The 24,145-nt window shown below is 46.2% G+C and overlaps 1 protein-coding gene across 4 annotated transcripts in view; it reads right to left on the bottom strand.

Annotated features, from left to right (window-relative positions):
- The window catches only part of MSH4 (mutS homolog 4), an 86,442-nt gene extending 62,701 nt beyond the window's left edge, over window positions 1–23,741 (bottom strand). For 2 of the 4 annotated variants that reach the window (XR_011975905.1, XM_072649878.1), the window contains exons 1-8: window positions 23,169–23,741; window positions 18,794–18,976; window positions 15,598–15,761; window positions 10,482–10,592; window positions 8,427–8,542; window positions 5,584–5,757; window positions 2,215–2,387; window positions 1,503–1,570 (exon numbers count right to left, since the gene is read on the bottom strand). Coding sequence is in view for 3 of the 4 variants with exons in the window: in XM_072649878.1 (XP_072505979.1) it covers window positions 1,503–1,570; window positions 2,215–2,387; window positions 5,584–5,757; window positions 8,427–8,542; window positions 10,482–10,592; window positions 15,598–15,761; window positions 18,794–18,976; window positions 23,169–23,451 (1,272 nt within the window). In the remaining variant the exon portion in view is untranslated. Of the gene's footprint in view, window positions 1–1,502; window positions 1,571–2,214; window positions 2,388–5,583; window positions 5,758–8,426; window positions 8,543–10,481; window positions 10,593–15,597; window positions 15,762–18,793; window positions 18,977–22,383; window positions 23,138–23,168 lie in introns of those variants that run through there. The other 2 variants (XM_072649879.1, XM_072649880.1) reach the window with 2 other exon arrangements.
- Between the last annotated feature and the right edge of the window lie 404 nt (window positions 23,742–24,145).

Below are 24,145 nucleotides of genomic sequence, written 5' to 3'. Positions count from 1 at the left end.
TCTTTAATTAAAATATTTATATTGGTACCTTGGTACCTTTCTCCTCTATGACCACATATACTCCTCTGGTCATTAAAGGACTGCAGTAGATGCCAGATCTCTCAGAATCAGAGGCATCCTCAGCTCCACCCAGTTCCAACCCTCTCCAAAAGGAAGCCCTACCAGACCACACTCACAGGACAGGCAGTCAAGTGCCCTCTGCTTTAAGACCTCAAATAAGGCCAACCTCAGCAGCCCCTGAGGCAGTTCCAACAGTACTCCTTTTGGAGAGCTCTCGTCAGCAGAAAGCAGTTGGGGGGTTATGAAAACAAGCCCAAATTGCGCTGTATGCTCCCTCTTTCCACCACTCCTGGCTCAGCCTTCTAGGATTGAACAGAGTGAGCCCAAGGCTCCTCCCCCACCTGACGGCCCTTCTCCTGTCTAAGGCTAAACATGCCATGTGCTATGGACTTGAGGCCCTTTCACCTGCTTTTCTGCCTACTTCCTGCACTTCTCAGCTCATCAAAGTCTTTCTTAAATTGTGATTGATGACTGCAAATAAACATGGTGCTCCAGACCCAGCATGACAAAGGCAGGCCACCTTCCTGGAAGGATGCTCCTGTGAATGAAGCCCACGATTCCACTGGTTTTTTTGGTTTCTCCCTCTCACTGCTGACTCAGGCAGGGCTTACAATCCACAAAAGTATCCAGATTTTTTCCAAAAAACCTGCTGTCTAGCAAGACCTCTCCAAATTATGCTTGGGAAGTTTATTTTTTGTACCCAATTGCAAGACATTCCATTTATCCTTCTTGAACTTTGTCTTACAAGATTCTTTTGGCTTCTGACGCTGTTGTCCAGTGGGCTAGCTCTCTCTCCCACCTTTGCATCATACACAAGTCTGAGGAGAGCACTATCTATGTCTCTACAAGTACCTGAAAAACATACTAAATAACACAAGGTCAAGCATGACTCCCCTGGGCACTTCACTGGAGACCTCCCGTCAGTCACACTGAGAGTGAGCCCTTAACAAATCTGGACTCTTGGAAGAAAAATTAACTTCAGGTATAATTTGAAAGAATGAATACTTTCATATTTGTGTACACATTCATAAGCATGCGTGTACACAGAAATATTCTAATTTTATATTCACGTCCACAACGACCTGAGACACTGCAAAATCCTAAAATACGTTCTAAATAATTCAGAAAGATTAAATCATTTGGAGAAACTTAAGTGTACTCTACTCCATACTTTCTTAACTGGTAAGTCACATGTAGCTAACTCCTCATTCCACAGAATATCTACTTGACCAGGATGCTGGAATCCTCAATTACACCAGGTGTTTTAACTTTAAAATCACCATTTCCTTTTTCCTTTCCAAGGACAAGGAGATAACACTGATATTAAGACCAGGTGATGTTATTAAGACCAGGTGATTTTAATAAAACACGGTCATTCCTTTTGACTATTGCTCTAAGGCATTAGTGAAACATTTTTTTTTTAAAGACATATGTTACCATACCGTGTCTTGCTTTGGAATCTGTACAAGAACTGAAAGCAGCTGTTCTGTGTCCAGAAATCTTGAAATAACTGGAATAAGAAATAAAGAAGACCAAGAAAGTATTTTAAGCTTCCACTAAGACAGACAGTAAACCATTCTGTCCTTGTATCCACAACATTGGCTGCACATAGAGGACACTAAACAAACATCTGTTGACTTGAACTGACACAAGATGCCAGCCAGATCATCTGCCTAAGGGTGGAGACAGAAGAGTGAAACTTCTAATGAAAGCTATTAGAGATGTGGCAATTTCCTAAGGGCAAAATGTAAAAGTATATTGGGCATGGAGGGCCCAGCTGAGGTACAGGACTAACTTGTACTACGGGAAATCTGCCTCGTTTAGGATTTTCTCTGTTTTCTCTCCCTCAGTAGCCCTGGAACATAGGGGAAGAAATCAGATGACAGAACCTCTTCAGGGAGGAGAATTCAAAGCCTGTGAGAATAAGTAGTCTGAGGGATAAGGATGCTATTAAATACAGTATGTGAAAAGCGTTGCAAAGTATTAGACATGGTAATTAAGAGAGAGATGTTTTCAGAAATGAAGAGTACAGCCCCAAACTACCTTATCTAATTTAAAAGCAGAAAAGTGGGATGAGGAGAAAAGGACATTTCGCTAAGCCCAGCATAGTTTTAAAACTTGCGTTTATGTAAATAGAATAAGATGCACCTTTACCTGTCTGAAGAGCAAAAAAGAGTTCCTCATCCTGGAGAAGTTCCTCAACACAGTCTAGCCTCATGGTGATCATCTGAACATCCGTTAGAGGCTCCAGGATATTCGAGCGGAGTCTTCGGCTCCCTCCAGGTGTTTTGGTGTGATTTAGAATGCCAAAGAGAGTGTGGCCGCTCCTTTGAAGATATGAGGAAAGAAGACCGCACTCAGTACAGCAAAGGGAAAGGAAGGCCAGGAAATTCATTTCAATTTCTGGGGAAACTGTAATAATTGATGATGGATTCATCTGTATTACTGGAAAGCACAGTGCCTGGCACATAGGAAGCACTGTGTAAATGTGAGTTATTATTACTGCTTACTTAAACCTAATCTGCCATGTTTGTAAGTACATGCAGTTCCAGGTCATGAAAGTTCACAGATTATGGCACAGAATCAATGATAATGTTTTGCAAGCGAGGCCAGTACAAATGCAAACACTCTAAGAAATTGGGAGTGGAGTATTATTAGAGAGGAATTTATTTCAAAAACAAAATGTCTGAGGCATTAACTATAGATCATTTCAGTAGAATAATTACTAGAGGGGGAAAAACTTTTCATAGATCATGTACAACCTTGTGGGCTGCTAGAAATCTCTGTCATCAGAAGAAATTAAATAACCCAATTTTGGCATGATTATTTTAAGAATCTCAAAAAAACAAATGCAGATCAATGCTCAGCTATAGTTCTGTCATGAACAATTCTGGCCCTTCATTTCTCTGAGTAATGGTGGGGACACAGCAAATGGTTCAGTACCCACTCTTCAGTATGGGTAGGATCACTAAGCTATGGGTATGGTAACACAGGGCAAACCCTCAGAGGAATGAAGACTGTTCAACAGCTCTGCCTAAAAGCATCTGACTCCCACTGTAAATTCTCAGTACAGACATACCTGGCCTTACTTTCTTGTGATCACCCACAATGTAAGTTTCTCCAGTATGGAAACCACACTCTACATACTATACATATGTGTGTGTGTATGCATGCATGCACATCTGTATGCATGTTCATATGTATATATTCATGTTATGTGATCACCTATTACTGTGTGCATGTATGCATATGTGCGCACATGTTTGTATGTGTGTATTCGTGTGTGTATGTGATCATGTGTGTATTGTGTACGTGTGTGTGCATATATGCTCCTCTGTTTCCCCCACTGCCTATGCATTTAATAAACATTTGGGAAAGATAATGACAAAAGCCAAGTATAAATTAATCCCTTAAATAATAAGATCTGGTAAACAGTGATATGACCTAAGGCTGCACACTCTGCTGGGCTATTCCTGGTCATTAATTTGCTTCATAAATTTAGCAAACAGAGCACTGTAGTAGTCTAAGACCACTCCCTTATCCACCACTAACCTACTGAACAACCAGAAGGTTATTTATAAAAGGGCTTTTCATTTCTTTGCCTAAAGAAACTGGGGCATTATGGTCACCTCAAACCCTCCTTCTCCAGGAGGCAGGGACTCTACCTTAGTGGAACACCTGAAGTATACTCTTTAAGAACGTAGGCCATGGTGAAGTCCATCATGGTACCAAGATACCATAGAAAGGAGGACATGGAGATTGCTAGAGCTCAGAGCCAAGCACAGCACTCCAGGCACTGACAGTTAGCTCAAAAAGACTGAGCACTATAAAGTAAAGAAGCAACCAGGTTACATAACTTAGGCCTCCAAATTTACATGAGCCCACAAAAAAATGAACTTCTGTGTCTACAGATTTCACCATAGGGAACTTCATGCCAGAAAAGAAAAATTCAAAAAATAATTACATTATTTTGACAGGTCAGTTCTAAATTCTGATTGGGGATAAGCAGAAGCCTAAGTTGAGAAGCCATCTAAATCACCTTATTATCTCCTCCAGCATTTAATCCACAGCATCAAATTTTTCACTCTTAATGAAATCTGTAAAAACAAGGGTTTATCATACAGTAGATTTACGGAAGGCCTCAAAGTTAGACTTGGGTTCAGTCCTGCCTCAGGTACTTACTACCAGTGGGACCATAGGCGAGTCATCTTAGCCTCAATGTCCTCATCTATTAAACTGGGGGTAAAAATACCTGTAACACTAATTTCAAGTGACTGAGGCTCAAATGAGATTACATATGTAAGCATTTATTATTATTAACTATTCATAACTGAAAATTTGGGGTCTGAATTTTTCCAAACGGATCCATTATTTATTTTGTACCCCTGTTCCTCACATCCCGAGGGCAAGCTCTGAACTGGATGCTCCTGTCTAAACTCCTCTGTTACTTTGTAACTGTCTTTCTTCTGGCTTTATTTCTGCCTCTTCCCCCAAACCTGTGGCAGCTCACTCTCTACTCACCTGGTGTATACTCTCACCACTCCCTTACACAAACAGGGCGCCAAACTGTCTAGATTTGCCTTGTCCATCCCAGAACTTCACCCTGATACTCTGACAAAACAACAGGTTGTAGAAGAGTAGTTCCGGGGCCTGCTGCTCCTTAACTTAAATCTTAATCGGACACTCACCAGCTGTGGGACCCAGAGCACAAGTCTCTCTTCCTCTATCACCCCAATTTCCTCATGTGTAAAATGGGAATAACAACTTGTGGGAATCTGATGAGATCATGCACAGACAGCCATTTTTAAGCCTTAAAGTACCACGTAAATGTTGGTGTTGACACTGACAACCAAGACAGCGTCCTCTGAGAACAGTTTGGGGGAAGACCCAGGCCAGTGAAAACCTTAGGCCACTAAAACGAGCCTCTCTGATTGTTGCAGATCAATTATTTAGGCCTTAAGAGGGATCATTGGGGTGCTCTGTCAGCGTCTAGCAGCTTCTGGGTAAGTGAGTTAGGGTCTTCATTGTCATAAACTTTCCTAATTTCCGACTTTGGTGAGGAGGACTTTCATGACTTCAGGCTATTAAAGCCCAGACAGCTGGGTCTGAAAACTTCGTTCTTTCGGTATACAATCCACAATTTAGCCTTTGTTGGAAGAGCAAAGTGGAAGGAGGAAAGGAGGGAAAGACTAGCAGACCTCTAATCTGTGTAGGGAACTTCTGGTGTGGAAACACCCTCCACAGACACTGATCAGCAACTCCTTGTAATCTGAAATCTAAGGTTAAATGATCTGTCTAAGGCCCACAGCTAGTAGAGGTCACAGGCAAGACTGCAATCAGGACCTTCTGACTCAAGGTCAGCCGCCCCTCAGCTATGTGTTAGAAAGCTTAATGAGTATTAAATGACCATAAAAAGAATGCATTTACATAACATTCACCAAAGAGTTAAAGAACTTTAAATCAGCGATGTTCTTAGACAAATACAACGTGTATAAACAAGTGTACTGCAGGCTTCAATGTTACCTGCAATCCTGATTATTCACCAACAATTCGAGGTTTTGAGCTGATGAGGAATCGATCATGACTGTCTTCTCACTGCCCTGGAAGCAAACCTTCAGTGACTTTGGGGCATAAACTGAATTCTGAATAAATTCCATGTATTTCAGCAGAGCAGCAGCAGCTGCTAGACAGTAGTGCCTGTAAGATAACCAACACAAGATGCTTCTACAAATGACAAATGTTAATCCTGTAAAAGGAGAAACCTTCTTTTACAAATCAACACTTCCCCCCAGGGACTTCCCTAAAGCAAGAAAATCTAGAGGGGCAATTCTTAACAAAATGCTCACTCGCTGACTGTCTGACCATCCCATGGTCCGTGTGTCCCTCTTGGCCTCAGACCTTCCCCGCAGTCCCATCAGCTGTCCCTCCCAGGATATGGCGATGCCACCCAGGGAGCTCCCCTTTTCTGCTCAACTCCTCTCAAAGCCCTCTCCTCCTTTACCCAGATGACGACGTGGATCTCCTGAAACCAAAGCCCGTTCTTCAGCATGCACCCCAGGGTCTACTCCCTCCCACCATTTCCACAGGGTTGACCCCACACTCAGCCCCTTTCTCTTGGATTGCCCATCATGATCTTCCTGCTCCTTGGAGACCCACAAACAGGCCAAAAAGACTGACCCTGACTCTGTACCCGGTTTTATTGATCCTATCTACAACTGTCTTAGTCCTGTAACTGCCTAAGTCATGTTTATCTCTGAATGTCGTGTGGAAATTCAGCTGGCCTGTATGGGTTAACTTCAGCTCTCCACTAATCACTGTCCTTCTCTTGCCTCCAGGAATTCTGCTGTCCTTGGGGGACAGGTCGTCATCAAGAACTTGGGTTTAGTATCTTTACACCAACAAGCTATCCTTCAAGGATGTCTGGTTTGCCATCCAAGTGGTCTGGGCACCATCTTTTAACCTTGCAGAAGGATTCAAAGAATACACACCTCTAGTCACAGGAAGGAAGGAGGAGGCTGTTGTTGCCCCTAAATTCCCTAGTTCCAACCAATCATATTGCCCCCTTTGCCTCAGCCATGCAAAGAATCGTGTGTGTTATCCACAACCATGTGGTGTCACCTACCCTGCTCCATTCCCACTTCTAACCCTATTATAATCAGCTACACCATTATTCTGAGGTCCTTGGCACAAAATAAGGCAATCCACTGACCCCTTCACTAATAGGTTCGGTGCCCTATTGATAAGTTGTTATCTTGCTTGGCGTCTCCATTTGTGGACTTCTTATCAGAGACAACATCCCAACTCTCCATCACTCTTTTAAGAACAACAACTCAAAAAGCCTCGTCTCCCCCTCCTCGCCTTCTCCTCTTTCACTCACTGACTTCCCTGCCTTGGATGTGGCTCCCAGTGGTTCTCCTCTTATCTGTCCACTGCCTTTTCAAGCACATTGCTCTTGTCCAGCCTCCTAAGTGGGCATCCCTGCGAGGCTCCAGATAAGGCCAGCGATCTGGTTTGCTCTGACAGGATTCAATGCTCTCTCTCTCACGCACGCACGCACACTCTCTCTCTCTCACTCTCTCTCTCTCTCTCTCTCTCTCTCTCTCTCACACACACGCATGCACACACACTCTCACACACACACTCTCTCACACACACATGCACATACAAGCATGCACTCTCACATGCACGCACGCACACACACTCTCACACATGCACACTCTCTCACACATGCATGCACACACACGTGCACACACTCTCACACACATGCATGCACACACATGTACACACTCACACACACGCATGCGCGCGCACACATGCACACACACTCACACACATGCACGCACACTCACACATGCATGCACACACACTCTCACACATGCACACACTCTCTCACACACACATGCACACACACACACTCTCTCTCTCTCTCTCCTCTGCCTCTCTTTCTCTGTTTCTATCTCTGTCTCTTCCAGTTCCATATTTCAGTCCAGAACTCTCTCCACTGCCAGCTCTCTATAGAACACTTCCCATTGGATATCCCCTAACGCATCTAAAACTCAACATGACCAGAACAAGACCCATCATCTTTTCCCAAATTACAAAAGAATCGAAGATGGGCCTTGCTGCAATAAGGGCCCAAAAATAAATGGCAGTGAAGTCAGCTGATGGGGTGGGTGACTTCCTCTGGGAATATCCAATGCTGCAGCATAACAGTAGAAGCAGAGGAGACACAAGCGTCTTCCCTCCGTGAACTGCTTCGTATTGACCCTGTACTTAACTGGCTGCGTAGATATTTGTTTGCCTGCTACCTCCCTATTAGACTGTAAGTTCCTTGAGGGTGGAGTCCGCTTTCTGAATACCCAGCACTTAGCACAGTGTCTGGCACACAGTGGGCACTTGGTAAATATTGATTCATTAACTGATTGATCAATGTGACCAGAGGGACATAGAGGGGGCAATAAATACACCTTAGAGGTTAGCGGAGCATGAGCAGAAATGGGACCAGGAGGCCAGGACACTGGGGACAGATGCAGTTAACGACAGGACCCAGACGAGGTCAGAGGGCCAACGTAGCCAGAGGAGGGATGACGGCTTAGAAGAGTCTAAAAGGGCAGAGATGGGGAGATGGAAGTGACAATTAAGGATGAGTTTAAGGGCAGCAAATCCTAGAGGGAGGTGGAACATGAGGAGTTTCTGGCTGGACGGAGAAACCTCAGAACTCTTTATCATCCCTGAGTGTGGCTACAGGGGGATCTTGGCAGAAGTCAGGGAAGTAGAACTTCATGAACTCGAGGTGAGGATATTTGAGGGAACATCAGTGTTCATTTTAAGCTCCAGAATCAACATTGTTTATAAAAGATACTTACTTGGACTGAACCTCCATTAAGACAGTGCTGAATTCTGCTGTACACAACTGCTCAATGTATTCTAACCCTTTAGTTTCACTGAAGTATTTCCTTTGAATGGTGGTGAAAGTCACATTCTGGAAAAAAGTCATGATCTCAAAACAGATTCTTAAATGCTAGTGCCCCAACAGTAATGCGGTCAAGCCCATTTAAGTACATGGATGGGCGGCTTAAATGCTGCCCAAACTTTGAATGTCTTGGGTTGAAAGGATCCATTGTCCAACATAAATCTTGAGGTGAACTACCCAGTCTCTATTAGAAATACAATTTTCTCTCCTTCCTATGGCAGAGATAAGAAGTTTCTGCTCTATGGATATTCTCAGTCATAAAGACCAGGGCTTGGAGATTGGGCAATTCTCTTCTCCCACACTTACATAGCTCTTGATCCTAGAACAGCCCTCTCTATAGGCCCCACAAAGGCAGACATGAAGAGGCTGGAGTATACCGACCAAAGAAGAATGGCTGGGACAAGCAAAGCCAATTAGCAACACTAGTAGATGATCCCACTAGCTGCTGCTAGATCTCCTTGTGACAAAGTTTTTCCAGCCCCAGTTCATCCACCACTCAGCTGTCAAAGTGATATTGCCAAAGCTCAGGCCTGACCATATTACATCCATACTTCAATGACTCTCTATCACCTCAAATTTCAAATACAAAATTCATAACCTTCCCCCATCCAATCTTTCCAGTCTTCTTACACAGACTCCCTGCCATACACTGTGGTCCAAGGATACTGGCCTCCTTACTGTTCCTCACACAAGACACTCCCATTCCCAGTTCTGGGCATTTTCACTGACTGTTCCCGACCCCTAGGACTCTCTCACTTTTTGTCTCTGCCTTCTGACTTCTCTAGTTTTCTTCAAGCTTATACCAAATCCCATCTTCTACAAGAAGCCTTTCTCAGTCTGCCTTCCCATAAGACTATCTCCATCTTGTCCTGAATACATCACCTGTCCACAGCTGTTTGCATGCTTGTCTCCCCATTGAGCTGGGACCACCCTGAAACCAGAGACTGGGGGTTTTGCCTTTCTTCATATTCCAAACACTTAAAAATTCTTGTTGACTTGACAAGTAGTGCCCGAGAGACGCAGGACTGAGAAAAAAACGGATAATGCAGTCAAACAGCAAGAGATGATCAATAAACAACCTGACTGGACCTCGAACACAGCACTTGAAACCTCACCTTTGACTGAGGCCTACCATGGTGACTAGCACAGAAGAGACACAATACATGCCCATGGACTGATCTGAGATTCCTCTCTCTCCTTAAACACCCACAGTCAGTGAGTTGCCAAGTCTCAGGAATGCTGCTTTCAGGATATTTCTAATTTCTATCTCCTTCTTTGCCTGGACACAGGCCTTCATCATTCCTCACAGGACAACTGTAATTCCCTCCTAACTCCAATACATTCTTCACATGGCTCTCAAATATTCTTAACAGCATAAAGCAAAAAAAAAAAATGGAATTTCAGAATTGTAAAAGATGTTATTAGCTACTGAATCCAGCCCATCCCCGCAAAGAATTCTCACCACAATATACCTAAAGAGAAATTATTCAGGCAGCATTCAAAGTCTCTGAGGAGGAGGCCTACCCCAACAAAGCACACCCACCCACTGAGGACAGTGATAACTGATTTTCTTTGGTCCAGCCCAGACACGGCCTCTTTGAGGCCTTCTCCCATTGCTCCTAATTCTACCCTCAAGACTAAATGCCCAAGTTGGATCTCTCTTCCATAGGATAGCCCTTTCAACATTTGAAGACAGCTCTCAAGCCAACCTGGGAGTCTCAAAAAGGCTAAAGCAGAGGAATATTCTGATTTGCCCTGAGATTTCAAGATGAGATTTGAGAGCATGTAGAAGAAGGTAAGAGGCAGAAGCCCACGTTCTAAGTCAGGGGCGTCTACAGCTAGAGCTCTTGAGCTCCACCACATGCTGCAAGCACACTCCCAGCAGGTGTACCCTTTATGTTCCTTTTACTTCATCCCTGTTAAATACTAAAAATTAAAAGTAAATTACCTTAAAGTTCTCTGTAATTGAGGTGAAGAGCTTAGTTGAATTCCCCACAACACAAGCAGTGTTAGACATTATTATTTCCAACGGTGCTAAAATTTTTAGCTTGGTAATTACCTGAAAAAGTTCACACAAACAACTTCTTAAAATATAAGTTTAAAGTATATTCTGAATTATAAAAAAAAAAAATCTTCTTCAAGAGGTCCCTTTTAAAATATATCTCATATATATCTCATGTGAACATAAACTGATTGCCATGAATCAAGTTCAGCTACATTCTATTTGAAAAAGTTTGAAACGGAACAAGATTCAAGTCGCATGTTCAGAACAGTTTCCAACTTCTTCGGATCAGTTTTTGTTTCTGTTTGTTTTAAGGAGGTCATCCTATATTCTACTTTAACCCTGTCTCTTCCACTTCTGGCAATATAAGCAGAGATGCAGAGGGGCCACCATATTTCATGCTTCTAGGATGTGCAGAGACAGGTCAAACGTGGACAACAGAAACTTTCTAATCCATTCAGATCACTTCTAAGTTTGGGTGAGGTCTGGTGGGTAGAGGGGATGTTGCAGATGCTTACCTCCCTGCATGAGACTTGTAGTACATACAGGGATTTTACTCATTATAAGAGGTATTACTTTTAGAATTTGCTAACTAGAGGGGCATACTGAAAAGATCATTTTTCTTACAGTGAGAAGACCTAACAAAACACGGCTCCTCCACCAGCTTTGTATATGAGTGCATCACTTAAAATACAGGAGCCATAACTTCCTTATCAGTAAAATGGGGGAAATAACATTTAAGACACCAGTCTAGCCAGGCTGCTGAAAGCTCTTTCAGTGCTTTATAAAGTAAATAATGCCTGTTCACTGAATGGGTGCTACCTCACTGTAAGTGAGCACCTGACAAGGCCTTAGCCTAAAAGGCCAAGGTCTCCCAATGCATCCTGAGCCATCTCCAGTCATCCTGATGAATGTCTGGTCACTGGACCCAGATGGCTCAGGAGGAGAAGTGAGGCTGGTGACCTGCACAGCCCTCCCTCACTCAAAACAAAGTCAAGTGCAAGTCATGTCATCATTTCTCTGATGGCCTGGTCTTCTTTGAAAATGAAGGACGAACACAATCTAGGCTAACAACCTCCCGGAGGCACTTTCTGTTCTGTCTACTCCAGTCAAGAGGTCATTCTCCAAAAGCAAATAAGGATGAGGCAGCTGTCATTAGGCATTACTGCCCCATCACAATCCTTCCCATCTCTGACCCCTCTGGTCACCTTAGCTTCCTATTCTGAGCTTCAGAACTCTGAATCCAATCTAACCCTAAAATCCAACTCTCCCGATGCTCTGCTGTGCTTCTGATCTCGCTGCACTCTCTGGAAGCTGCTCCTACAGCTGTCTTCTGCACACTTTGTTTAATCTAAATTGGCTAGCAAGGTCTCCATACTGAGGTATTTTTTCCCAAATAATTTATCCTTTTCTTCCTCTTTGTAATTATTATTTTATGCCCTCAGAATATCACTGCTGAGCACTTCCTATACTTCCTGGACTAGCTTCCCCTACTTGCCCCATTTAGTCCACAGACTTCTGCTTCTGACCTTCTAGATGCTCTAAAATCTCATCTCACAAAATCTCAGGGCAGGTCAGAACATTCCTCCTGGATTTCCTCTTCTGCACTATCACAACCTTGTGGTAAAAGATCAAACACTCTTCTCCCCTGAAGAGGCCAAACGCCCTGCCACCTCTGCCTTCCCCAGAGCCCTAGCAGCTATGACCAGACAAAGAACTTGAATACCCTAGTTCAAGAAGTCATAAAAGAAAACTTCCCAGATCTATCAGAAAAAGAGTGCAAAATGAAAATAGAAAGATCCTACTGAATGAAACTGCAAATTAAAAACACTTCAAAATCCAGAGCTTCCAGGTCAAAGAAAAAAATCCTGCAGTCACACAGGAAAAAATTAAAGTAGCAAGAAACCACAGTTAGGATCAAGTAAGACTTAGCAGCTACTAGTTTAAAGAGAAAATCTTGGAATAGAATAAAGGCTTACAAACTAAGAATGATTTACCCTCCAAAACTAAGTATAACTCACCAGAGAGTTATCATATTTAACTTTAACAAAACCAAGGCCTTTCAAGAATTACTGATGAAAAATAAAACCAGAGAGCTGAGTAGGAACTTTGAAATATAAGCACAAGAATACAGAAACATAGCACAGTAAATACATTTGAACATTAGAAAGGGATAAACAATGATGACATAGTTACAATCTAACAGGAAGAGAAGGAATAAATTTCCCTTGAGAATTTTAATCTCTTTACTGGTCAAGAAAGAGTTAAGGATAGAAACAGTTTTGTTGGTTTAAACAGAAGAAAAGAGGTGCGGGGGGAGAGAGAGAGAACATACCAGAAAATAAATGAGAAGAAGAGGGAGGAACTTACTACTTGGTGTAAATAAGGTGTATTGAAAAGTAAACAAACATGCAGGAAAAAGTGGAAGGAACAAGCATCTCCAGACTGCACTCTTATCTGAACCAGAGAGAGGAAGACACACACAGAGTTCAGTGTAGAAATTTACTCAGCATGGATACACTCAGGCAGGAAGAAGAGGCAGGAAGTGGTTGAAGAAGGAAGAGTCATAAGGATCAACCTAATCACAAGAAGGAGAAGGGGAGCAGAGGCTTCAGGAAGCAAAATCTAACCATATGTCATTGGCAGGAAATAGATGAATAACTTCAAGATTAACAGGGAATTCAAAAGAAAGTCTCGATACAGATCACAGGGACAAAAGGTCAAGAATATGAAGAGACTTAAGGAAAAAAAGTGGGAAGGAAGCGGGAAGTCCCAGCTCTCACAGATACAGTCGTTAAAGACAATCTGGTGCTAAGAAGGTCTGATCAGTGAGGAAGGAGAGGTCATGACGTTCAAAGTCTCCTCCTGAGCCATCAGGCACACAATACACACAAGCACCCACCAAGGCCCAGTGCCACTGAGTCTAAGAAAGGGCCATCAGTCCTCAGTCCTGGCCTCCTTAGCCATCACAGCTAAAATTCTCAACAACAGAGTCCCTGGCTCCATCAAATTGTATCAGAAACGAGGAAGATTCTATCAGGGAAAATCACATCCAAGACACTGAGTTCCCCTGTACTTTGCCCTTCACCCCAAGGACTTGTTGCTGAAACCTATCTTGTGTTTTCTACCCTTATCAGAACAGGGGTTTTGGGAGAGCAGGGATGATCCTGGTTTTCTCACTGTGTCCTGCCACTAGGAAAGGCTGAATAAATCCTTTTTCCTTCAACCTCACTGTTCATCCTAAGGGATGGCTCCCATGTGGCATCTCCCAGGATAGTTTCACTCTTGTCTTTTATCCCCAGCCCCCAGCACACAGTAGGCATCCTAAAATCTATGTCAAATTCAACTTCATAAAGGAATGTGGGAAAAGGAAGAACCACGAAGCAATTAAGTCCGTATCTTATGAATAAAGCATGCACACATCTTTTGGCAAGCAGTCTTGCTGTCACATGACTCCTCCCCATTTCCTTTACTTGAAAAATACAAAGTTCACTGCACTACTGAGATAAATTAATGTTCAAAGTGCAAAAAACATAAAACAGAATCACCCCGGAGATCAAGAAAGCCATGCTCTGGCCTTGGTGTTGCTCCAACTGAACAGTGAACCACTCAACCTGTCCAGGCCCTGCTTCTGTTTTCTACAAAATGAGCAGCCCAGAACAAGATTCTCTCAAAGACAAGACTCTTGCTTTAGAGTCCTGTGGTCTGAAGTCATCCTGCTTCTGGACAATCACCTCCTCAAACCAACGTAATACAAGTGCATAATAAGAGCTAACACCTACAGCGCTTGATGGCTTCCAAAGCACTTTCTGTATGCTACCTCATTTAATCCTTACAACAACCTCATGTGGTAGGTGCTACTATTACTTCCATTTTACAGGTGAGGCAAGTGAGGCTGCATCAAATTATGTGACTTGTTCGGAGTCACTGAGTTCATAAATTTAAAAGCAAAATTCTAATTTGAGTCTTCCTGACTCCAAGTCCAGTACTTGATCCACTATGCCACCTGGCTCCCTAGTTACCAAAAGCAGTAGGTAATTTTAATTTACAGTATTAAATCTCAGAATCTAAACTTTCAAGAGCTATTTGGCAAATTTCCAATATGAACCCAGTGTTTTTTAACCCATATTTTTTTTACTACAAGAGATGCAACATGGTACAGATGATACACTCTTACTTACCTTGAAGTCAAGAATACCTGAGTTAACGTCCTGCTTTGGACAGCTTCATGACCAAGGGCAAGTCACTGGACTTCTCAACAACCTGGGCCATTCTCTAGGGCAGGCTGCTTACCCCAGGGTTCATGGACTTGGTTTTGGTGCTCCAAGCCCCTTCTTTCCAGTCTTCTTACACCAGACGCCCCTACACGGATTCTTCTATCCAGCAACATTTGTTTCCTGGATGCTCCATAAACAAGATACTCCAACTCTCTACCCTGGGCATTCTCTCTGATTGTCCCCATGCCTGGAATGCTCTGACTACTGACCCCCCTGGCTTCCTTTAAATCCCTCCTCCTACAGGAAGCCTCCCTCAAGTCTCTTAATTCTAGCACCTTCCTTCTGTTCATTATTTTCTATTGATACTGTATGAAGCTTGTTTTGTATATATCTGTTTACACATCTCCATTAGATTATGAGCTCCTTGAGGGCAGCGGCTGTCTTTTGCCTCTTTTGGTGTCCACAGCATTTAGTACAATGGCTGGCACACAGAAGGCACATAATAAGTGTTGACTGACTGGCAGACTGACTTTGTCTCTATGTTTTATTGCCTGCCTTTACAAACTTGATTCTAACCCTCACCCTGCTGGTCCACAACACACCAGAAGGTTTCAGAGGGCCTGAGCTTGACAATAACAACTGGTGAGCAAGTCTGCAACTGAGTTCTGAATCCAAATGAAAACTTTTAGTAAATTCAGCCAGCACTTATCTCAGTTCAAAGTAGGAAATCAGTACCCAAGAAATTATGATTACCATTCTACCAATAAATCAACTGGGTGCCAGAGAATACGCCTGAAAGATGCCTGAGTTGTCGATGTCAACTTTCTGCATTGCTCTGTACTTACTTTGGTATAGGTTGTGTTGTCAGGAAACTGGGATAACACAACCTGAGGCCTTTTCACATCAATGCTGGCTATTCCTATTTCACCTCGGGCAAGCCCCTTCCCTTCGACAACTGCGGCAATAACTGAAGCATCAGGGTGAGTCGAGGCGGCAGATGAGGACGTGACTATCGAAAGACAGACACTGAATCAGAACAGGCCATAAAGCACATGGCTACAATGATTAGAAGTACATTTTTAGATTCACAAATGACAAAAACTTCAGGAAGCCTGGTGAAGACAAAGCCAGATGAAGAAACACCTCCCTCTCTTCCTGAGTCACTGAAGTCCAGAGGCAGGACACAAGTTAGGAGAACCAGCGATGGCATGGGATGTATTGAATGACTTTGGCATCTTCAATGTCCGACCAAGCCACACGCACTCCATGACACCTGCTTTGGCTGCTTTCATGGTCACTTGTTGTTCTTGTACACCTACACCTATGGAGAAGTCTTCACATGCTTGGGGCAGACATACTCCTAGCTCACTGGCTGGTTCAGGGTCTGCAGATTACCCTCAACCTAGCTTAACCTATCTCCCAAGAGCAGAACGTGGCTGTTATACATGCTTTGGCTTCTTGGAGCTATAGGTGAGAGTTGAGTGCCAGAAGAACACCAAAGGTGGGTGAGCAGCCCTCACAACAGAGGAGCTAGTCCTCCCTGAACATCTCATACACAGTCCCTCCTCTGGTAAGACAAGGAGAATGTTACTGCCTCCCTCTCTACCTTGTCACTCTCTGACTGAAAGATGCCATTGACTTGAATCCAAAACCTACCCAGTTCAAATGTGTTCCTTGGCAAGAAAGATGAGACAAACAACTCAAAAAAACAAATCTTAGGACTGAGTAGAGGTCCACTTACCAAGCTCTGGCCTAAAGGGGCTGTGCTACACCGACAATATGAACAGTCTTGGAGGCCAAGGTCAAGTATCAAAGCTCTTCCCAACCCTCTTCTTCATCTCTGTGTACTGTTTTCCACTGTAAGGGGCAGAGCCCATTGTTACCATTCTCTGAATGGATCCCTCAGTACTTAGCACAGTACATAGCACATAGGAAACAGTTAATAAATACCTGATGACTGACTGGCTGAACCTTACCTCTTGCCCCTTTCCAGTCTCCCCCTCTCCACCTTGGTGTCATGCTCCCCTCCTTCCTTGCCCTCATAGCTAATCTGCTGCCAAATCTTGTTTCTTCCATCCTCACAGCAGCTCTCATTGATGTCCCGTTCCAATCACCCCAGGCTCTCCTTACCTCTCCCAGGGTTTCCTGTAGAGCCTTTTAACCCACTGCTCCAGCACCAACCCACCCTCTACTCTCAGTCAAGGTTGGCCCTTGTCACCAATTGCACCCTTAGCCCTAGGCCCAGCCAATGAGCCTCAGTGACCCAGGGTCATTTCCAGGATCAGATGCATTCATTGGAACTCCAAGCTCAGCATAAATTGGTCTCTTCCTAATTTTTCAGTCTTTTCACTCCTTACTCCCTTCTACAGCCTCTACTTTCCTCTCACACAGCTACCCATCTCCCACCTTTGCACTGACTGTCCCTACATCTGAAATGCTCAGCCCTCCAACCCAACCCCTCGGTTTCCCCAACTTCTTCTAAACCTCCACTCGAGGCCCACCTCCTACAGGAGGCCCTTCCTGGTTCCCCTGGACTCATGCCTTCCCTTCACAGAACACTGTCCATCCATCCACACATGGCTCAGAGCTACCTTGTTGCTAACAAACTATCTTGCCCATTAAAATGTAAACTCTTTGAGGGCAGGAACTGTCCATTTGACTTTCACTGCATCCAAAGGGCTTAGCACGGTGCCCGTCGAGGGCAGTCACTGAATAAATACCTGTGGACTTGGCTTGACTTGTGGCAGCTGTCTGCCTGGGAGGTTTTCCACCCTTACCTCCACTTAATGAAATATCAATTTCTGTCACAACTTTAGGTTTCTCCCTTAAGGCTCGAGGTCTTTCCTGTTCCCCACACCAGCATCTCCTTATGACATACATGCACATGATCTCTGGTGACTTGTTTATCTCTTTTCTCCGTACAGGTGCCTCGTAAATGCTCGTCTGTTCAGTTCATGCATGCAGCCGAGATTCCTAAGCGTGACCATTTGTGGGGGTCTTGTGCAGGCAGGGGTCCCTTGTAAGATCCAGTGATGTTCTTTTCACTTTCAACACTGTTAGTCAACTCTGATTACTTAACAGCTGCATAAAGAAAGACAGCTCTCCCACAGTGTGAAGCATGCCTGTTTTCCAAATGTGCGACAAGGCTCTAATTCTACCTAGTTCTCTTACTTTTCCCAGTCAGTTATTTAGGGACGATACATTAGAGTTACTATTTTATAAAGCAAAAAGCATTCACCTTCTGCAACACAACTTTTGTCCCCAAAGAATGAATATAACTAGGATCCTAAATAGTTTGCTGCTTTGGAACTTACTTTCCCCAAAACAAAGCAAAAGAGAGACAAGGCAAGCCTCCTTACTGAAATGAAAAGAGGAGGATATGTGTTCTGGAAACTTTGCAACTGAGAAGTTATTTTAAGTTTATTTCTTATTGAAATCCCTCTAACCCAACCTAGAGTAGCTTATGGAACACCCTACAAAGATTCCAGATGGCCAGTTCCCATCTTCCATTTTGGCAAAAGGTTTTTTCCCAGAGAACCTCCAAATCACAGCATCTGGAGCTATGAGGGACCAAGAGTGCACCTAGTCCCACACACTGTTTCACGGGCGAGCAGATGGAGGTCCAGCAAGGCAAAGTTACTTGTCCACAGTCACCCTGCTAAAAAGTACAGAGAGGAAAGTTCATCCTAGGTCTCCCAGGTCTGATGTGTTCATCTCTAGCTTACCCATGGGATCAGTTCTTAACAGGCATTAACTTCCATTAACTTATACCTAGATGTAGTAATCTTCTCTCCTTTTTCTCAGGCCCCTGACATTCTCTGCTTGAGCAATAACAGGGGGCTCACTCTTTGTGCCTAATGGAATCATAGCGACTGTCAGGACAATCTCTGGAGAAAGTCTATTGAGTCTTATTTCCTACTTCAACGCTCCGTAATAAATCAAACATTCAACCACTGTTACCAGTTACTTTAGATGTCTGTGATTCTACGGAAAGAAAAGTCAACATGCTAATGGAATAGTTCCCCATTCTGTGCTTTTTACCTGAATGTCCCATTTGAGGTGTCTTACTTCCATAACCTGATCTGGGAGGATTGCCAAAAGCTGGTGGCGTCTTTATTGTTTGAGCAAAACTGCTATCTCTTGCTGAAGATGAACTTGCAACAGAAGTAAAATTCAATACACTGACATTTTCGGCAAAAGAACTTTTGTCCCCAAAGTATGAATCTAAGTAGGAAAAATAAAATGTGAACAAACAGCTTTAAAAATCTTAAATTCATACATCAAAATCATTTAGTCATGGTGAATTTTAAAATTACATATTACGTACTATAGTTAGATGAGACAAAGCTGATACTTATGTAGTGTTTTAAGATTTGCAAAGCACATTAAAAAATATCCTATTTTCATAACAACTTTGGAATGTAGGTGCTATTGTTTCTATTCCCATTTTATAGCTAGGGAAACTGAGGAAAACAGAGAGAGGCTAAGTGACTTGCCCAGGGTCACACACCTAGTAAGTGTCTGAGGCTGGATTTGAACTCAGGTCTTTGTGCCTTATCCACTATAATACCTAGCTGCCTCCAAAAGAAAGAATTCCATTCTTTGCGGACATTGTGATTTACTAATTCTATTTGATAAATCACTTTAAGCACAATTTGATGTTCCCGTGAAGTTTAAAATGGGTTTCAGACACTGCCTCCCCAATCACACAGCTTTACCCTAGATTTTCATATCATTTTCATCAGCTCTCTCTATAGGTCATCAAAATCTGTCGCTTAAGAAGCAGAAAAAAGAGTTTCTGAGGCCTGAACACTGAAGAGTCTAAAAACAGAAGGCACACTACATGAAACATTACCCATATCAATCAAAATAAAAAATCTTTGTAAGATTACCATCTGGGCTGAGTAGCTGATCTTATGCTTTACTCAATAAAAAGTTCTTTTCATCACTAGCAGAAATGCCCTTCTCTATATCTTAGAACCCCCTAATATCTCCTGCTATCTTCTTCTCTACTCCAAGTTTTGACCAAAAGAAAGGCAACCTTTCTCAACAAGGGCAAGTCTTCTTCAGGAAGCCATCATCCCACACCCTTCCATCATCTCTGACAGGCTGCCCAGACAATTATTCCCTCTCTTTCCAATCTAGAGAAATTCCTCCCTGTTAGGGAGAAACTGAAGACAAATTAAGCCAGAAAATTCTCTAAGCCCGGATACTAGTCCAGATTCTACGGCAGGATCAAGGACAAATAGGGAGTTGAATGTCAAGAAGCAGACTCTAAAGGGTAAAATAGCTGGCAAGAGAAGGTGAGGTAAAATGGTAGAAAAATGAGGGAGTAGAGTGAATGAATAATAGCCAACAGCTGGGAGGAGCACGTTGGTGAGAGGCTGCTGCGAGGCCAAAGGCGATGCTGGAACTGTTAGAATAAAAAGATTCTGAGCAAGGGGTGATCATTATCTGTCAAAGCTGTAACAGGTGCTTAGGGTTGGGTTTAATACTCACTTCTGCTCTAACTGGACCCATGCCAAAAAGCACCGTGCTGGGCAAAATCATACAAGAAAAACGACGGGGCTTATGGGAAAATGGGGTGGGAACAAAATGCCCCAAAACTTTGTCGGTGACATATAAAAAGGACAAGAGTTTTATAAAGCCTGTTTTTACAGTTTTATACATTAAATAGTTAAGAAATACATAAGTACACAGTAACTCGTGGCAGAGTCTGCCACCTCAGGTCCCTGCTTGCCCCCTGGATTAAGAAAGTCTTTTGTGAGTTGGCCAAGTGGCGATGGTGGGAGGGAGAGTTCTGGAAGCCACCCCCTCTTCCATGTGCAGAAGAGATACAACAGACACAGTGCTTTACCTTGAAAAAGACCTGAAGTCCACTTGTGAAAGGGGGCCTCAGAAAGGTTTTAGCTTAGGAGTTGACATCATGCATGAAACAAATCAAAATTGTTTTATGTTCAAAATGTTTCTTGATCTATCAATTTCAGTGCAATAAAACCAGATTTTCAAAACAAGCAGTACAGCCCAACTGTACCCACAAATTGTTCAAAACACAAGGATGAAAATTTCAACTATTATGGAGAGGAGAAACTGTGCACAAAGTAGCCAGTGTGCGCAATTCTGCACAACAGAGTGACTGTTACCTGCCTTTTAAAGGAGGCTGATCTGTGTCCTGGAGGAAGAACTGAAGGGGCTCCAAGACCATCTCTCCAGTTTGTTACTAAGAATTAATGAAGTTTCAAAAGGAAAAAGAAGCTTGGAGAGGAAATCTAAGACGGAGGGAACACTAGATCCCTGTGGTGTCAGAGCTGAAGAATATCAAACGGAGGAGGAAGGGGAGAAAGTGGACAGTGCACCCCAATAATCAGGCTGGGGTTCTTTATGAAGAAGGGCAAGAAACTCTGGGTTATCCCTAAACGCCACCAAACAAGTTTCAGAAGAGAACTGTGTTAGACGTTAGGGGGTGAACGGAGGAAGGGATCTGCCACCTCGGTCACCGTCATGGAGGGCCCGGCCCTTTTGTCTGCCCCGAGCCTCCCAAGGCTTACCAAACTAGATGACAAGTACCCACTGCCAGTGCTTGACATGGGTACTCAAAGGTCCCCTGGAGGGTCCCCCAAGGACCTCTGAAGACCATGAGGGACCAGGTCAGCTTTCCTCACAGTATCCACTGTAGGCAATGCATGCAGGACAGAAGAACTCACTCGATAAGAGAACGTGGGTTAAGAAGGTGCACAGGGGTCACAAAAGGACTTGGTGGCTGGAGATGGGGTGCACAGAACAAGGGCTGCTACTTGCCTGAATGGAAAGACATGGAGTGATCCACAGCGAAGTAAGAAGCAGCAAGAAAGGAGCGTATACAGAATGACAACAATGTAACTCCTACGCACGGGTACGCGCACGTCTATCCGTCCAGACCCCGCAATCACAGAGAACAAGCCCGGCCCCAGCCCTCCCCGCTCCTCCAGGCTGACACTTTGTTTCTCTCCTCTTTCCGCCTTTAGGAGACACTGTTACTTGAAAGGGCCTTCGAGAGGGAGGAGGAGGCACCGGGGGGACTGGGGACGAAATAAAGACGTGTGACCCCCAAGAAGAGGGACAGGCAGCCACCGTTCCGACGCCTCGAGGCGGCAGGGCTCCGTGGGCGGGACTCTGGCAATAAATCCCTCGCTTTTCGGATGGTTTTACTGAACTCTTCTTTCTCCATCTCAGAGACGGCTCTCCAGGGGAGGGGGCGGTCAGACAGTCAGCGGGTCGGTGTCCGGGGTACCCTGGGGACACCCAGGAGGACAGGACACGGAGCGCACCTTCTGACGGTGGAGAGCGCACACGAGCGAGCGCGTACGGACAAGACACGGACGCAACAACCGCCAAGACCGAGGACACCGGCGAGAGCTGCTCTTAGGGGGGCATGTTCGCATGGGGCGCGGAGCTCATCGAGGCCTGAACAACTCGGAAACACGGGAGGAGAAATCTGCTCCTCCGGCCGCGCCCCTCCCCACCCGCGCCCCTCGCTCGGCCACCTCCAGCGGCACCCCGAGAACCCCGCACGGCCCGCTCCGCTCGCGCCCCGGGCCCCCTCTTCTCACGGACACACGCAGACACACGCGCGCCGCTCGCTCCGCACGCACCCGGCCGTGGGCCCCCGAGCGCGGCCTCGCCTCCCGGCATCCCCAGGACGACGACGTCCGTGGCCGCACTTCGGACAAGCTCCCGTCCCCGTCCCGGGTGTGCGGCCCTAGGGTCGGCCTGGCTCAGCTCCCCTCCCGGCTGGAGCCTCCCCGGGGCCCTCCCCCTGCCCCAGCAAGCCTCCCGCTGCAGACCCCAGGCTGGCCCGCGCGCCATGACGCGCGATCACAGCCCAACGCCAGGGTTCCCCACGCGGCGCAAGGAGCGCTGGACGCTCAAGGGCAGAAAGTCCGGAGGGGGAAGGGGCGGTGTCACTGAACGGTTAGCAAGGGCGGCGGTAAAGGTCTGGAGGGGGCCTGGGATGCGCTGGGGGAAGACGGCGGGGCAGCCGGAGACAGCGGGGAGGGAGGGGGGCAGGCGTCACGCCACGCGGGGAGGGCTCCTGGGGTACGTAGTGGCCGCAGGATCTCGTGACCCTACAGCCCTCCGAAGTCGCCCCACCCCACCCAGGCCCTGCCTCTCCCTCCTCCGGCGCAGGCCCACGAACGGAGGGGCGGCCCCGGCGAGCGCGCATGCGCGGTACGGGGGGCCTGAACTCGAGCCTCCGCTCGGTGACGTCATCGCCTCCCGTGACCCTCCGACCCAGCTGGCCCTCCCGGGGTCCCATCTCCGAGCCGACGCGGGGGGCGGGGTCGCGGCGGACGGGGAGGGGATCCTGAAGAGGCGCCCTGGCCCCGCCCTTCCCCCCACCCCCCAGGCACCACGTGGAGGGCGGAACCTCCCCCACCTCGGTCGGTCCCGGGGGCGCTGCCGGGAGGGCTGGGGCCGCTGCTGCTCCACCGCGCGGGGCCGGGGTCGCTGCCGCCTCCGCCGCCGGGGAAGGGTCGGCCACGCTCGGCGGAACCCCACACCGGGGTATGCCGGGCGCCGGGTCTGCTGCGGGGGCCCGAAGCCGGGATCCTCCTCGCGGACGAGGGGAAGTTCCACAGTCGGGAACACGAGGGGGTCGGAGCCTCGAGCCAGGACATCCTCCTCGTGTGAGCCCCGCCCCTCAGTGGCGCGTCACTCATGGAAGGCGGGAGCCCGAGGAGACGCACAGGGCGCAGGCGCAGAAGCGCAGGGCGCAGGCGCAGAGCGCGGGCGGTTTCGTGGCCGCGCCCGGCGACGGAGCCCCGCCCCCTCCCCACAGGCCTCTGGATCGCGACCGGTTGGGGACGGAAATAGACCCGGAAGGGGAAGGAAGAGCGCAGGTCGAGTTAGGGAGGGGTCCGTTGGAGAGCTGAAAAACGAGGCCTAGGATCTCGGACTGGGCTCTCGAGGGAGGCACGTGACCAGCGGGGGAGGGGAGGCCCCGGCTCCCAGGATGCCACCGGCCTGCAGTCTTGAATGTGGAGGAAACTGAGCTTGGCCAAATGGGAGCCTATGGTGCTAGATGTCAAAAAATAACTAAAAAAAATAAAACTGAGAAATTAGACAAGGTGTGAAATAGCGCGTCATAAGAAAGCGCCCTCGGAGAGCATCAAGGAGGGATCCTTTCGGGAGCATGGAGGCAAAGACTCCCAGGGCCCCCACCTCCCAGCACCCCAAGTGCCTGCGGGCCGCCGGAAGTAGGAAGCCAAGGGCCCTGAGGCCAGGCGGGATCGCGGGGATCCAGACCCGCGTCCCGGCGAAGTGCGGAGGACCAGCTCGAGGTCCCTGTTCCACAGCCGGGCGCGGCCCACCGGGCCGTTGTGGTTCGTGAGTCCCGTCACCATGTGAGTGGTG

The sequence above is a fragment of the Notamacropus eugenii genome, chromosome 2, assembly GCF_028372415.1.
Source record: "Notamacropus eugenii isolate mMacEug1 chromosome 2, mMacEug1.pri_v2, whole genome shotgun sequence".
In the NCBI taxonomy this organism is placed as follows: Eukaryota; Metazoa; Chordata; class Mammalia; order Diprotodontia; family Macropodidae; genus Notamacropus; species Notamacropus eugenii.
Note: the sequence above shows the minus strand (reverse complement) of the source record. Positions and strands in the feature narration are given on the sequence as shown.